The sequence below is a fragment of the Macaca thibetana genome, chromosome 6, assembly GCF_024542745.1.
Source record: "Macaca thibetana thibetana isolate TM-01 chromosome 6, ASM2454274v1, whole genome shotgun sequence".
Lineage (NCBI taxonomy): Eukaryota > Metazoa > Chordata > Mammalia > Primates > Cercopithecidae > Macaca > Macaca thibetana.
The window spans coordinates 87,111,566-87,125,508 of NC_065583.1; the positions used below are offsets into that span (position 1 = coordinate 87,111,566).

At 35.9% G+C, this 13,943-nt stretch overlaps 1 protein-coding gene across 10 annotated transcripts in view; it reads left to right on the forward strand.

Annotated features, from left to right (window-relative positions):
• KIAA0825 (KIAA0825 ortholog) overlaps positions 1-13,943 on the forward strand; it is a 475,219-nt gene that overhangs the window by 214,282 nt on the left and 246,994 nt on the right. For all 10 annotated transcript variants that reach the window (XM_050794274.1, XM_050794276.1, XM_050794275.1 and 7 more), the window contains 3 exons: positions 39-263; positions 8,371-8,779; positions 13,160-13,319. In XM_050794274.1, coding sequence (XP_050650231.1) covers positions 39-263; positions 8,371-8,779; positions 13,160-13,319 — 794 coding nt within the window. The remainder of the gene's footprint in view (positions 1-38; positions 264-8,370; positions 8,780-13,159; positions 13,320-13,943) is intronic.

The following is a 13,943-nucleotide window of genomic DNA, read 5'->3' on the forward strand; positions in this document are numbered from 1 at the left end:
AGGTTCTGCTAACCATAATATGCCATCTGATTTTAAAGTCTCAACGTGCGTGGAGTATGAGCTAGAGGTCATTCGATGCTTGAGACTGGCACTGACCGATGCCGTCAAGGACACTGTACAGCAGATAGTATCTGTGATGAGCTCTAGGAGAAACTGTGAGACAAACCTAAACAAGCACATTGTTCCTGATTGTTTGCTTGAGAGCATGCCAAAAGAATGGAATTATAGTCCAAAAGAAACTAAAAGGAAAGAATCAAGCAAAAGTAAGTATATTTGTTTCTCTTTAAGAAGATACACCTGAAGAAGCAATTTTCTAGGATATGCAATCAAGTAAAATCCTAAAAGTTGTAAGAATTATGTACTATATTAATCTTCTTTCTATTAAGCATATTTGGGACCCTTATTTTTATTTTTACTATGAGTCACATGATCAAGGAAACTAGAATGGAAAATTATTCAAATGGTTATCTTCTTTATTTAATTACCAGTTCAGGATTTTCTGTGATGTTTTGTGTTCAGGCTAATACTCACAGATTAGTCACATGATTTTGACTAATTTTCTTAAAATTTGTTGAGTAACTTAAAATCCATACTCTAGAGAAGATTGCTCTGATATTCCATTTAGTTATTTTTTCCTTTAAGTTTTTTCTCTGCAAACACTAATTATTACCTTCTTTTCTCCTGTTAAAACACCTACATATGTAGCTTTTAGGTCAAAAATAGCACCCAGTTTGGTAAGTACATGTATTTTTCTGACAGGGTATTTTTCCCCCAGTGCTTCTGGTTCTAAATTGAGTGCATTGTTCCTATTCAGAACAGCGCATCCACCAAGTGTACTTAAGAACCATCAGTTACCTACATTATTCATTTATTTTATTAGTCAAGTCCTCTCTTCTTAAATAGTTTCTCCCTATCTAGATCTTTCCACTTTTGCAGAATTTCACAAGATTTCTTCGTATGTATATTACGTACCTGTATTCGTGAATCTTCTTTTGATTATTTAAAATAAAACTTTTTTCTTTCATATTCATCCTTTAAGAAGAATATTTTCACTAACTCTAAGGAAACTTTCTCCAGTTTTTCTAGAGAAACTAGAAAACTAGGAAACTAGGGAAAGTTTCCTTAGAGTTAGTGAAAATATTTTTTCTCTAAGGAAACTTTCAACAATAAAATACTCCAGCTGAACTCACTAAAGTCAATTGCAGGGACTAGCCTTTCTTTCATTCTTCTCCATGGAGATCCTAAATAATGTGACCTTATATTACAAACTCAAATCAATTATCTATCTGTGACCTTTCATAGTAATGCTTTAATTCTGTCCAAGCCCTATTAAACTCCCTTTGAATCTAGTAAAGCCATTTAATTGAAATTGGAAAATGTCACCTTTTCATTACTTAAGTTCTTTCTTTTCTAAGAGTTGTTGCCATCTCTCCTTTGTTCTAGCTTTTGGATATTTCATACATTTTGACCAATTCAGTAGGCATGATTTATAGTTAACATATCATGCCATATGAGTAGCACTATTTTGCTTGTGGTTTTCGAGTTGTTCTATTCATGAACAATTTTGCTTTTTCTAAGCACTTTGGAATTCCTCCATACCATTGCAAAGAGCCTCTTATTCCAAAAAATGCTTACTTATAGATACCAGTTGTTAAAGTTTTCCTTACTAAATAACATTTTTCATAAAATGCTCATTCCGAGTAAAAGTACAACACAAAGACAACCATGAAGGAAAGTCAGATCCCATGTATATATAAAAGAAAGTGACTTTACAAACCATTTTTTGCATTCTAACAGGATGTGACAATAGGAGAATGCCATTGTTCTTCTTTACTGCCCTCTGAAATGCTACAGGGACTTTTAGATTTGTACTTCTTAAATTTTATTTTCACTACAGAATATAAGATAGAGAATGTGTACATGCTGGACGTTAAGTTATTTATTGATTTCATTATTCATTCAGTAGAAATTTACTAAGTGAGAGACTACTATATACCAGGCACTGTGTTTCAGATCAGAGATAAACCTAAGTGCAGTATCTCCTCTTGGTGCCAGAAGACTAGTATAACTGTTTCAAAATGGGTACAAATAGATGTACAGTTTTTTTGGTGTATGAGAAGAGAGAAAGAAATTAAACTTCACTAAAATATCACTTGGGATTGTCACTGAAGACCTTTCTTGGTCTGTGGGTGAGCCAGTGTGTGCTGAGGACAAACACCGCATGTTCTCACTCATAGGTGGGAATTGAACAATGAGATCACTTGGACTCGGGAGGGGGAACATCACACACCGGGGCCTATTATGGGGAGGGGGGAGGGGGGAGGGATGGCATTGGGAGTTATACCTGATGTAAATGATGAGTTGATGGGTGCTGACGAGTTGATGGGTGCAGCACACCAACATGGCACAAGTATACATATGTAACAAACCTGCACGTTGTATGCATGTACCCTAGAACTTAAAGTATAATAATAATAATAATAAAAATATGTGAGGAAGCTTGAGGGAAGAGCAGGGTTGCCATGCTCTTGGGGAGAGGCCATGGGCAGGGTGACCTTATTCCTCCTTTAGCTTTCAGCACACGGTAATGAATTAGAGTTGTCCTTTGTATTACGGACTCTGGTTGTAACAAAATTAATCCTCATAATACATACAAGTGACTTTAACATATTCCTATAAACCAGTAAGTGAACTGCAGTTTAAAACTAGTGCTGGAAATGCAATCAAGAGCAAACAATGACAAAGTGAAAAAGCTCCCACTTGTTTCTATTCTTAATATGAGCTCTTCACAGCCATATTACAAAACAATGATGATTTGATCACATTTGGCCAAAAAAATAAAAAAAAAAATTGTGGGGAAATGATTTGAAATGTAGCTTCCCATATATTTTGTTAGATGTGAATCCCTCCTAAGCCAGTATTGAGCCTTGAGATATTAGCTAGTTTGGAGTCATCTTGATAAACAAAAGATTTCTACACCAAGTATCCAAAACATGAAGATAAACTTCTGTAATTTTTTTCAACCATGTTTTAATTTAGTGATATATAATCACGGTTCTTACAAAATTTGTCTAAGTAATTATAAATGTTTAAAGGTCTTTAAAAAAAAATCTAACTTACTAAAAGACAGTCATTATCTTAGGGAATATTTGTCCTTCTTGACACAGTAAAAATGACAGAACACGGAAAACACTATGGTGACAAACTAAAATGCATTCTTTATTTCTTTATCAGCAAATACTGTGACATTAAAAAACACTGAGGATTTAAAGAAATAAATATTACAATAAAGATTACAGTGTAGATTTACTGGAGAGTTGGATGGAAGTTAGGATGGTTCTGACACAGCTCTGCTTTTAGATATTTGTTTCATTATGTTTCAAAGAACAAATACACAAATAACTAGTTGTTTTGTTTTGTTTCTTTGACAAAAATTAAATGAAAGATATACCTGAGAAGACATTTTCTCAACAGTAAATTGCTTTTTTAATGAAAATAATCCCTTATGGCAAAACTTTTGGAGTAATTGTCTTAATGGAAACAATGAATTCTAGAGAGAGGAAACAGAAGTAGCAAGCAGCATTTAGGAAAATGTGTCCATGCCATTGGTCACATGCAGAAACAGCATAATGAGAAAGAAATTGATGGCAGAAATATACAAAGTGCTATAAGAAGTCATTAGTATAGTGTATAAAAACCAGGCCTATTTGTTTCATAAGAACAAATGTTATCTACAAAAATATCATCTCTTTTTGCTTAAGAATTTAGAAATAGGATTTTCTAACATGATATAAAATATTGCAAATGAAGAGTTTCAGTGACTCTTGAATGCTTTTCTCATCACTGGCCATCAGAGAAATGCAAATCAAAACCACAATGAGATACCATCTCCCACCAGTTAGAATGGCAATCATTAAAAAGTCAGGAAACAACAGGTGCTGGAGAGGATATGGAGAGATAGGAACACTTTTACACTGTTGATGGGATTGTAAACTAGTTCAACCATTGTGGAAAACAGTATGGTGATTCTTCAAGGATCTAGAACTAGAAATACCATATGACCCAGCCATAGCATTACTGTATAGCAGCATTACTTGCTGCTATAAAGACACATGCACACATATGTTTGTTGCAGCACTATTCACAATAGCAAAGACTTGGAATCAACCTAAATGTCCATCAGTGACAGACTGGATTAAGAAAATGTGGCACATATACACCATGGAATACTACACAGCCGTAAAAAAGATGTGTTCGTGTCCTTTGTAGGGACATGGCTGCAGCTGGCAACCATCATTCTCAGCAAACTTTCGCAAGAACAGAAAACCAAACACCACATGTTCTCACTCATAGGTGGGAATTGAACAATGAGATCACTTGGACATGGGAAGGGGAACATCACACACCGGGGCCTATTATAGGGAGCGGTGGCGGGGGAGGAATGGCATTGGGAGTTATACCTGATGTAAATGACGAGTTGATGGGTGCTGATGAGTTGATGGGTGCAGCACATCAACATGGCACATGTATACATATGTAACAAACCTGCACATTGTGCACATGTACCCTAGAACTTAAAGTATAAAAATATATATATATATATATAAAAAAATTTCCATTTGTTTGCAAAAACAACAAATTGACATCACAGATGATGGATACTTATTAGTCAAATTTCAACAATAGCCTTCACCTATTTGGTAGTTAACACTGAAAAATAAATGCCATGATTTTGTGGGCACAGCTAAGGATATACTGGTTTCATGTTGATCTATATGTGTTCGTGTAGTGGCTTTTTCACCTATGACAGCCGTGAAAACCTGATCTTGAAACAAACTGAATTTAGAACTTGACCTCTGTATTGTGAAGTGTTAAGCCCAGATTTAAAAAATAATAAAAAAGTTCATTATCCTCATTCAACAAATTGTTACTGATCTTTTTTACCATTAATAAATACAATTTTAAAAATTAATTTTGACATTATTTTCTTTACCTCATTTATTGTATATTTCCTTTTTGCATGTTTTATCAACCACAAATATATTATTACGGTAGTACCTTACAGAAAAGAAGAAATGACAAATACATCAATAAACATATATTGCATTCATCCTAAGACATAGATTTTCTTCATAATTTATCAGCTCTTAAATTGGATGACACAATATATTACATATATACGGCTTAGGTAGAATTAAACTTATTTAAATAAAGACAGAAAGACAAGTATGTAGCAGTCTTAAAAGATCCTTCCCTGTATGTTGTTGACATCATCATAGACTCAGAGCCCTAGAGATTGGTAGAATGGATTTATTAATTTGTCATTAGCCTAAAGGTTCTGATCGAAATTTGCCTCAAGCGTTAATGAAATAGCTGGGGATTTGGGTACCCGTAGTCCTCAGAGTTTATAAAATATCAGTGGAGTGTAGGTGTGAAGAAGAAAATTGGTAATCTTTACCTAATATCTACTTAGTTTGTCAAATATTTGCTCAGTATCTGTAGTCAAACCCTCTTTAAGACAGAGGGAATACAAGATACAATCTTTCAAGTCAAAGACCTGACAGCAGAATAGGGACTACGAGACACAAACACATAAAGAACAATGAGACATTTCAAATAATTTAAGAACACTAAGGAAGAGTTGCTTTATCTATATTTTAAGCCTCACCTAAACACATTAATTTGAATAAAAAGAAAACATTTATTGAGCAACTATTTTGATCAGGTGCTGAGCTAGGTGCTTTCACATTAATGATCTTATTTAATGCAAGAGCCTTAGGAGATTATTCAAATATGTGTTGGACCTAGTTTTTACAAACTTATAAAGACTGCTCCAATTAATTTTTAAAATGATTCTTAAGTTGTCATGGATTGCAGAGGAGTCACTAGATTAGACATATTTTCCAAGAGCTTTGTACTTTTTTGGAACAGAGTGACTTTTTAAATGTTACACATATCTTCAGAAAATGTTCACATTGTTCTGTTATTTTTGTTCAGCAAACACAGTAAAGAATGTTTTACCAAAGAACTCAGAGCTACTTTCTTTTGGCTTCTCATTCAGTTTTAATGTTCAAATTCCATTATGTACATAGTGGATTAAAACACTGTCTGGCTTTGTGGGATAATCAAGGAGCTAAGAGCTTTGTTTCCCGTGCTCTGGAGTTTATAGGCTAGCTGTAAAGACAACTCATGAATATATAAATAACATAATATAAATAAAATAGATGATAATACAAAAATAACATAGCCAATTATGGACCTAATTACCAAAATGGTCATATATAGAATATATTCAAATAAATTCACAAGAGGGGAGAGGACTTTGAACTAAGAGTTGAAGATTATTTGTGAACCCTGAAGACAGAGGGCATTCCATTGAGAGTAATGACGTACTCAGAAGCCTAAAAGCAAAAAGGATAAAGCATGTTAAAGGTCTTAAAGAGAAGGATCATAGAAACAGGCTGAGGCTAGACTGTGGAGTGTTTTCACAGCAAGGCCCAAGAGACTGATCTTATAACAGTGGTAAGTAGCTAAAATTATCACAGGGAAATTGGATAATACAGTTCATAGGGATGAATTCAGTTTTACAGTGCAGGAGAAGGGCTGGACATAGCCTGGAGAAGGGAGATGAGTTAGGAGAACACTTCCATAGTCAAGGTACCATGTGTGAAGAAGGGCTTGAGGTAGGTCAGTAACCTCAGCTGGCCCCAGCAATGAGAAACTGGATGGCAGAGATAAAAGGGCAGAACTATGTATCAATGCTGATCACTGATTAGGTATGAAGGATCAACAGGAATATTTAACAGGAAGGAAGAACGGGAGGGAGGAGGTGAGGAAGGAGAGTAGTGAGGAAGAAGGGAGGGAGGGAGAGAGGAAGGAATGAAGGAAGAAAGGAGGAAAGGGTGGGTGGGAGGGAGAAGGGCCAAGCTAGTTTGGAAGACAATGAATTTGGTTTTAGTTATATTGAGTTGACAGTGATGAGGACACAGAAGTGAAATGCTTAACAGAAAGCTGGAGTTACAGGACTACAGTTCTGGAGAAAGGCCAAGACTTAAGATTCTGGAATCATATAGAAGAGTGGTTCTCAACCAGACAGTTTTGTTCCCAGGGGCCATTTGGCAATGCCTGAGGACATTTTTGGTTGTCACCACTGAGGGGGATGCTACTGACATCTAGTGGGTGGAGGCCAGAGATGCAGCTGAACACACTACAGAACATAGAACAGCTCTTCACAACAAAGGATCATCCAGTCCAAAATGGCAATAGTGCTGAAGTTGAGAAACCCTGATATAGAGAAGAAGAATTAATACATTTTTCTTGGAAAATATGTCTAATCTAGTGACTCCTCCGCAATTCATGACAACCTAAGAATCATTTAAAAATTAATTGGAACAGTCTTTATAAGTGTGTAAAAACTAGGTCCAACACATATTTGAATAATCTCCTAAGGCTGTTGCATTAAATAAGATCATAAATGTGAAATTGCACCAAACAAGGGAGAACATGTAGAATCATCAGCCAAAAGGCTAAGGACGTCTCAGCAAAAATCTACATCTAAGAGGTGTTAGTAGAAAGTGGAAATAGCATAGGACACAAAGAAGCAAAGAGGAGAGATAGAGGTAAGCAGGAAACAATTTACTGACTCATTCATTCAACCAATATTTATTGACAACTATTATATATGAGGTACTAAGTGCTAGGGATATGGGAATGCCTTCTAAGAGCTTATAGTTCAGAAGAGGGTGACATACAGTGTGCAGGAAAAGGACGTAATTATTAGATGATGGGGAATGCTATAATAAAGGCAACAAAATGGGGATCCCTGAAAGAGAGGGTCTTGGGGCTGTGATGGAAGGGTGTAAAATGGACTGAGAGGATGACGAGATGAGATAAGATAAGATGGTGAGGCAAGGCTGTCTGAGGAGGTAACATTTGGGTTGAGAACTGAAAGGAGAGAAACCAGTCCTGAGGAGAGCTGGAATGATTCTGTCATGGATTCCAAGGGAGAAGGGCTTAAGGGGGAGTCAGAAGTATCAAAGCCTACAAAGTTGCCCAGCTGGGAACCTTTGTATTTGTTAATTAGGAGGCCACATGGGTCCTGGAAAGCTGCAGTCTTGAAAGAATACAAATTATGAGTCTAAATTTTCTAATCTTCATTTATGAGAGAAAAAAAAACCCGGATTTGTGATTTGGGGGAACTTTAGGTAGTACTGCCAGAGACCCCGGTTAGAGTTCTGTTGGAATATGTCAAGCACTTGATCTTCTTGCCAATTTTCTCCACAAAAATTAGACATCTTTATACAACACAAAACCATGCAATGATTGAACGCAAATGCTAATATTAATCATACCTTTTCTTTTCTTCCCCAGGCTTCACAAGGCTTGCTGCTCAGGCAGTATCTATTGTAATCAGCAAGTTACCTACGGTGATTGCATGTTTGCCTCCCCCAATTAAATATTTCTTTTTTCTGTCTGAGAGAAAAATGTCAAAAAACTTTGTTGAATTGAAGAAAGCTGGTCTGCTTGTCTGGAACTTGATTGTAATTATATGTCGGATATTTGAGGACGGAAACACTGTGGAACTTTTAACAGGTGCCTCCCTTGACAGATGGAGTAAAGAAAAACTGGGTTTAATTTGTATGTGTTTGGAGAGCATCATGGGAGACCAGACAAGTATCCCTAATCAAATGATCCAAAAGGTCATACAGAGCATTGAGCAGCAGAAGCCCAACTGGATTGAACGTCAATTGTTGAAAGCAAGGAAACTGAGCACTGAATGGTAAAGTGATGTTTTTCTCTTACTGGATTTCATCAAATGCTTTTACAATAACAAAATCACCAACAAACAACAATATATTGTCAGATGGGCAGCAATAGTATTTTGCTAAATTCATGGGAGCTTTGATGAATAAAAAAAAGATAAGTATCCCATTAAAAATTGGATTGTTGCACATTTCTTGTCTTCTTAAAATGTGAACCCCATTGACACACTGGAACATTATACTTGTTTAGTCACCGTCTTAAGGTTTCTGATTAAAAGGGTGGTAGTTAAACCCAGGAGAATTTAGTTTCACCCCTTTTCAGTGTGCAAACAGGTATCTATTGGATAGCCTGGAGCATTTTGCAAATGGATTGGGCATGGAGATTAAATTAAGAAGGAATTAATGGATATAAAAGGCTTTTTATTGCTTTCTGTGTACCTGATTGTCAAAAAGGTACACATTTTTCATCTGGTAATGTAAGAATCCCAGAGGGCAACTAGGGCATATCACACTCCAGCTATAAACACACCCAGCTGTTTCTGTATGAAAATGTCAGCCTTCTCATGGGTTTGTCACTAAGAGCTAAGTGATTTGTGATACTGCAAAGATGTTTAAGGGTCCCTGATGAATTTAAATATGTACATAGAGTCCTCCTGTCTTTAAATTAGTCTTCAGGTATAGAATTGCATGGTATTGATAAAGGAATTCCAGCTCATACGGTCTATAGATCACTGTCAGCCCATTTTAAAAACACCCACACACGCTGTCCCTCATTCTTTAAAAAAATATTCATGTTGCTAGCAGATACTAATATAACTTTCTGCCCAAAATGACGAAAAGTCACTTGATATATGGTTACTCTTACTAGTACATGGTAATGATAAAGAGATCAGGCTTTGGAATCAGATGGGCAAGTACAAATCCTTTGTAAATGGGTCATCTTGTGCAAGTTATTGAATCTCTCAAAGCCTCAGTTTCAATGATGATACCACACTGACAGAATTGTTTTGAAAAACTAAATAACATTCATGGAGTTCTTAGCATCAAGCTTGGAACTGATAGGCATTTACTATGTATAAACTCTATTAAAATACATTGCCTTCACTGGTTAGTATTAAGGTAATTAATAATGTTTACTTGTCTATGTTAATCTATAAGACTTTATGTTAATCCAAATGGGGAAAAGTAGGTAATCATGATTTTCCTGGTCTCATCACACTGACCTCTAGAAATGTACTTCTGGAGTGTCCCATGGGTAGGAATTACAATAGCATTCAGGCAAATGCTTAGTAACATTGACAGTGACCGTCTTAATCTTTCTGTTTGCATTCAATACTAATTTACAGGCTTTAATCCAATGACTAAAACATTAAGGCCTGATGTCATTATCCATGGCAGTGGTTATAAAGGGGAGAGGAAAAACAAGAGTAAAAAGTATATCTGATTATAGTGACAAAGTTAAATTTATGATACTGCTGATTTAGTAGCCCCTATATCAAATAAGATCCATTTAAAGCAATGTCTAGGTAATACATGTAGGGGTACATACAAGAATCTATAAGCTAAATTTTTTCCTTAAAAGCTGATTTCAATTTAAGTTTTATAAACAGCCCCAACACATCTGGTATCTCCTATAGTGGGAGTTGCCTAGCTAATATTTTGCTGATTAACAATGAGCCAAAAGATTATTTACCTCTCATACAACATGCATAAAAAAATGAACAATTGCCGACTTAAAAAACGCAGTACAGCCCTCAAAGTTTCTGAGTAATTATGTAATTAGCACAATACATCTTTCTCAATTTCTCAAATGATATCAATATACAAAGTGCAGTTTTAAAGTTATGTATTGCATTTATTTGAAAAAGAGTTAAATTTGACTTAACTCACTTTAGATAACAATCTCTTACAGAGTTTGGGCAGTATAATAGTGTTTCTTGGCTGGGCGCGGTGGCTCACACCTGTAATCCCAGCACTTTGGGAGGCTAAGGCAGGCAGATCACCTGAGGTCAGGAGTTCGAGACCAGCCTGACCAATATGATGAAACCCCATCTCTACAAAAAATACACACACACAAAAAAGTAGCTGGGTGTGGTGGCGGGCACCTGTAATCCCAGCTACTCGGGAGGCTGAGACAGGAGAATTGCTTGAACCCGGGAGGCGGAGGTTGCAGTGAGCTGATTTTGCGCCTTTGCACTCCAGCCTGGGCAACAAAAGTGAAACTCTGTCGCAAAAAAAAAAAAAAAAAAAAAAAAAAAAAGAGTGTTTCTTCTTGACTTTGAATTCAAATTGATTATGTTATACAAGTGCACTTCCACCTCTAAGTATTTCTCACTAATTGGTGGTCATTTTACTCATAGATATACACTGTGAGGAAAAATGTATTTCAAAACATGATGTCTGTATTAGGTAGAGGGTTGCCTTGGTTCTACCGTAATTTTAAAAAATATATGAGTATGTAAGCATTTAAACTAAAATGGTTCTTCTGTTAAGATCAATTAAATCTTAATTACTTATGAAGATTATCTGAAACTACATGATACCATTTAGCTAGATTCCTTTGACTTGCATCCAGATTTAACTTTGATTTTATGGAAATGGTGAAAGTAACTGCAGTGGAAAAGGTGGCAGCTGTAAGTGTCGCCTATCTTGCATACTGCCTGAAAGCATTACTATTCATTAAAATAACCTTCACTTTGTAGTAACACTCAAGCTGTAAACAGTCAACTTAGATTCTGGAGAACACACCGCACAAAAAGTAAAGAAATGTCTGTCTTTGCAAAGTAATTTGTCGAGTTGAAGATTATTGTTTTTCATCATGGTGACCCTGACTTGGCTGGCTGGGTGCATATACAGATTAAGATTAATGCAGTTATTCCTTGGCTAAGGTCTGCCTCTTTCAGGGCACATTCTCCCTAATGACATGATTGATAGGCAGTCCCAAATCCGGAGAGGAACTCATTAATCATAGCATTGACTGAATCCAATCATTTGCTTCACCTGCACAGTGATGGACAGGAAAGGATACAATTCAGGAGCTGACACTGAGATACTCCTTTGTCAGAGGGCCTCAACTTTTTCAATGTCAGCCTCTACAAAACCTGACAAGAAATTTTTTTTTGCAACCTGTATGCAGTTTCAAAAACATACCTGCAAACTTATTTTCTTGTAAAAAGGTCTTTAAAAAAAAAATTTACTCTAGCTAATGAATATCTCTAAGTCAAAGTAGGATTTTCTTTATTTTTTAGCAAGGCTATATGATCTTAAAGTTCCTCCCGTTTTTGAGAAGGATGTTTTGAAGCTACATGTGGAAGCAATATCAAACTTAATGTCCAGCAGCTGGGTGTCATTTGGTTCCGTCTTCAGGTCAGCTGCACTGACTCTTAGCAGAACTAATTTTATAATCATGGCAAAATCTCAGTAATGAACTGCAGTATACAGCTGATTACGCCACAGTAAATTTTATTTAGTCTTGGAAACAGTGGAAAACCATGAGTTTTAAGAATACTTACATTGCAAAGTGTAGCATGATCCCAATAACAACAAGAAAATTCTTGTGGAATATATGTGTACATTGAATATCAAAATTTTTTGCACTGGTATAGTTTGAAATGTTTAAATTCTTTTTGTCATCCATTATTACTGTGTAAATAATGTTCAAAATCAACAATATGTATATAGATCCTTCTAAAAGAAATGTTTTAGAACTATATCTTGCACATTCCTGGTGTGGTGATAGTAGACTCTTTTTCTGGAAGAATAATCAGGATAGTGACTTTTGCTAAGTATCTGTTACAGAAAGAAACAGGAGTGGGGCACATATTTTTAAAAGGCAACAAGTGTCAAAGGCCAATTTAAAATACCCACTGGTAAGCACACTGCCACGAAGCACCCAGCCTATATTTAGCATAATAGGCTCCCCCTTTTGACACTTTAATTAGTCTTCAATGTGTTTTACAACAGGTGTAAAGAGGACTCTACAAAAGACAAAATACCAAAGCTATTTCAGGCATCAAAGATACTTTTTATCCACAAAGAGAAAATACAAATTATTTCTTGTATGTTCTTAAAAAGAAATGTTTTGTTTTCATCTCATGATTATAGCAATCTCAACAATTGCAGTAATGGGAAAATGTTTTATAGATAGGAGTATAAATGCCGTAAAGACATGTTTTAGAAGAAACGATTCAATTTTTGAAAATGCTTTCAGGTGCTTAATTCTAAGGTGCTGTTTATGTGAGCAGCAGCGGTTTGGGAAGGCTTACCTATTTCAGGGAAGTCTTTATGGATGCTTTGAATCTGAGATTTACATCAACTCTCCACACTCCATCTCCATGATTACTCTCCATCTTTACAATTCTTCACTACTGATATGTATATGCTTTCTTTGTATTTAGTGCATTTATGACAATAGAGAAAAGCACGTCCTTACAAGAAGGAGATATTGCTCTTGAACTGACTGAGCAGAAAATAAACACGATGGTCTTGGATCTCTGCCACAAACCAGGTGGCAGCGAGTACCTGAGGCAAATTTATCACATCATGCAGCTCAATGAGGTAGGGAAACGGCCTTTTTACCAAGCAATTAGGTGTGTACTGGCCTGAGGCAGCGTCTGCTGGCAGCTAAGGGTTAGTCAAGGAGGTGATAATACTTCTTAAAGTCAATACCAAACTCAATATTGCATTATTAATAGAATCTATTCAGCCCCGGCTGTTCTGCATTTGTACAGAAAAAGCTTCACTGAAACAATGTAGATTTTATTTATATGGTTTAAACAATAACACGGCTCATAAACTCAGTTCAGTTCTGAATTGTAGACACTAGAGGTGTAGTTTGGGAATTGTGTGTTTGTGACTGTTAGACTGATGTTAAAATCTGGTATTTGTACAATGAATTTTCAGAAGAGGTACTTAGCTCTTTTCCTGCAGATATCATGCTTGTGTTGGTGAAGTTGGAGATTTCTTATCTAATCAAAAAACTTAAGAAGAATATTGAACTATATTCGGGAGCAACCAGATGAACCGAGGAAAATTCATTAATACACAGACGCTGGTTGAACCAATGTTATGCCTTTCTATCCCCTTGCCCTCTGACTTTGCATGTTTTTGGCTGTTTTAGTGAAAATGTAAATAGCACGTTATCTCAGCTATTGAAACAAAGTTCTCTAACTTAATCAGGTT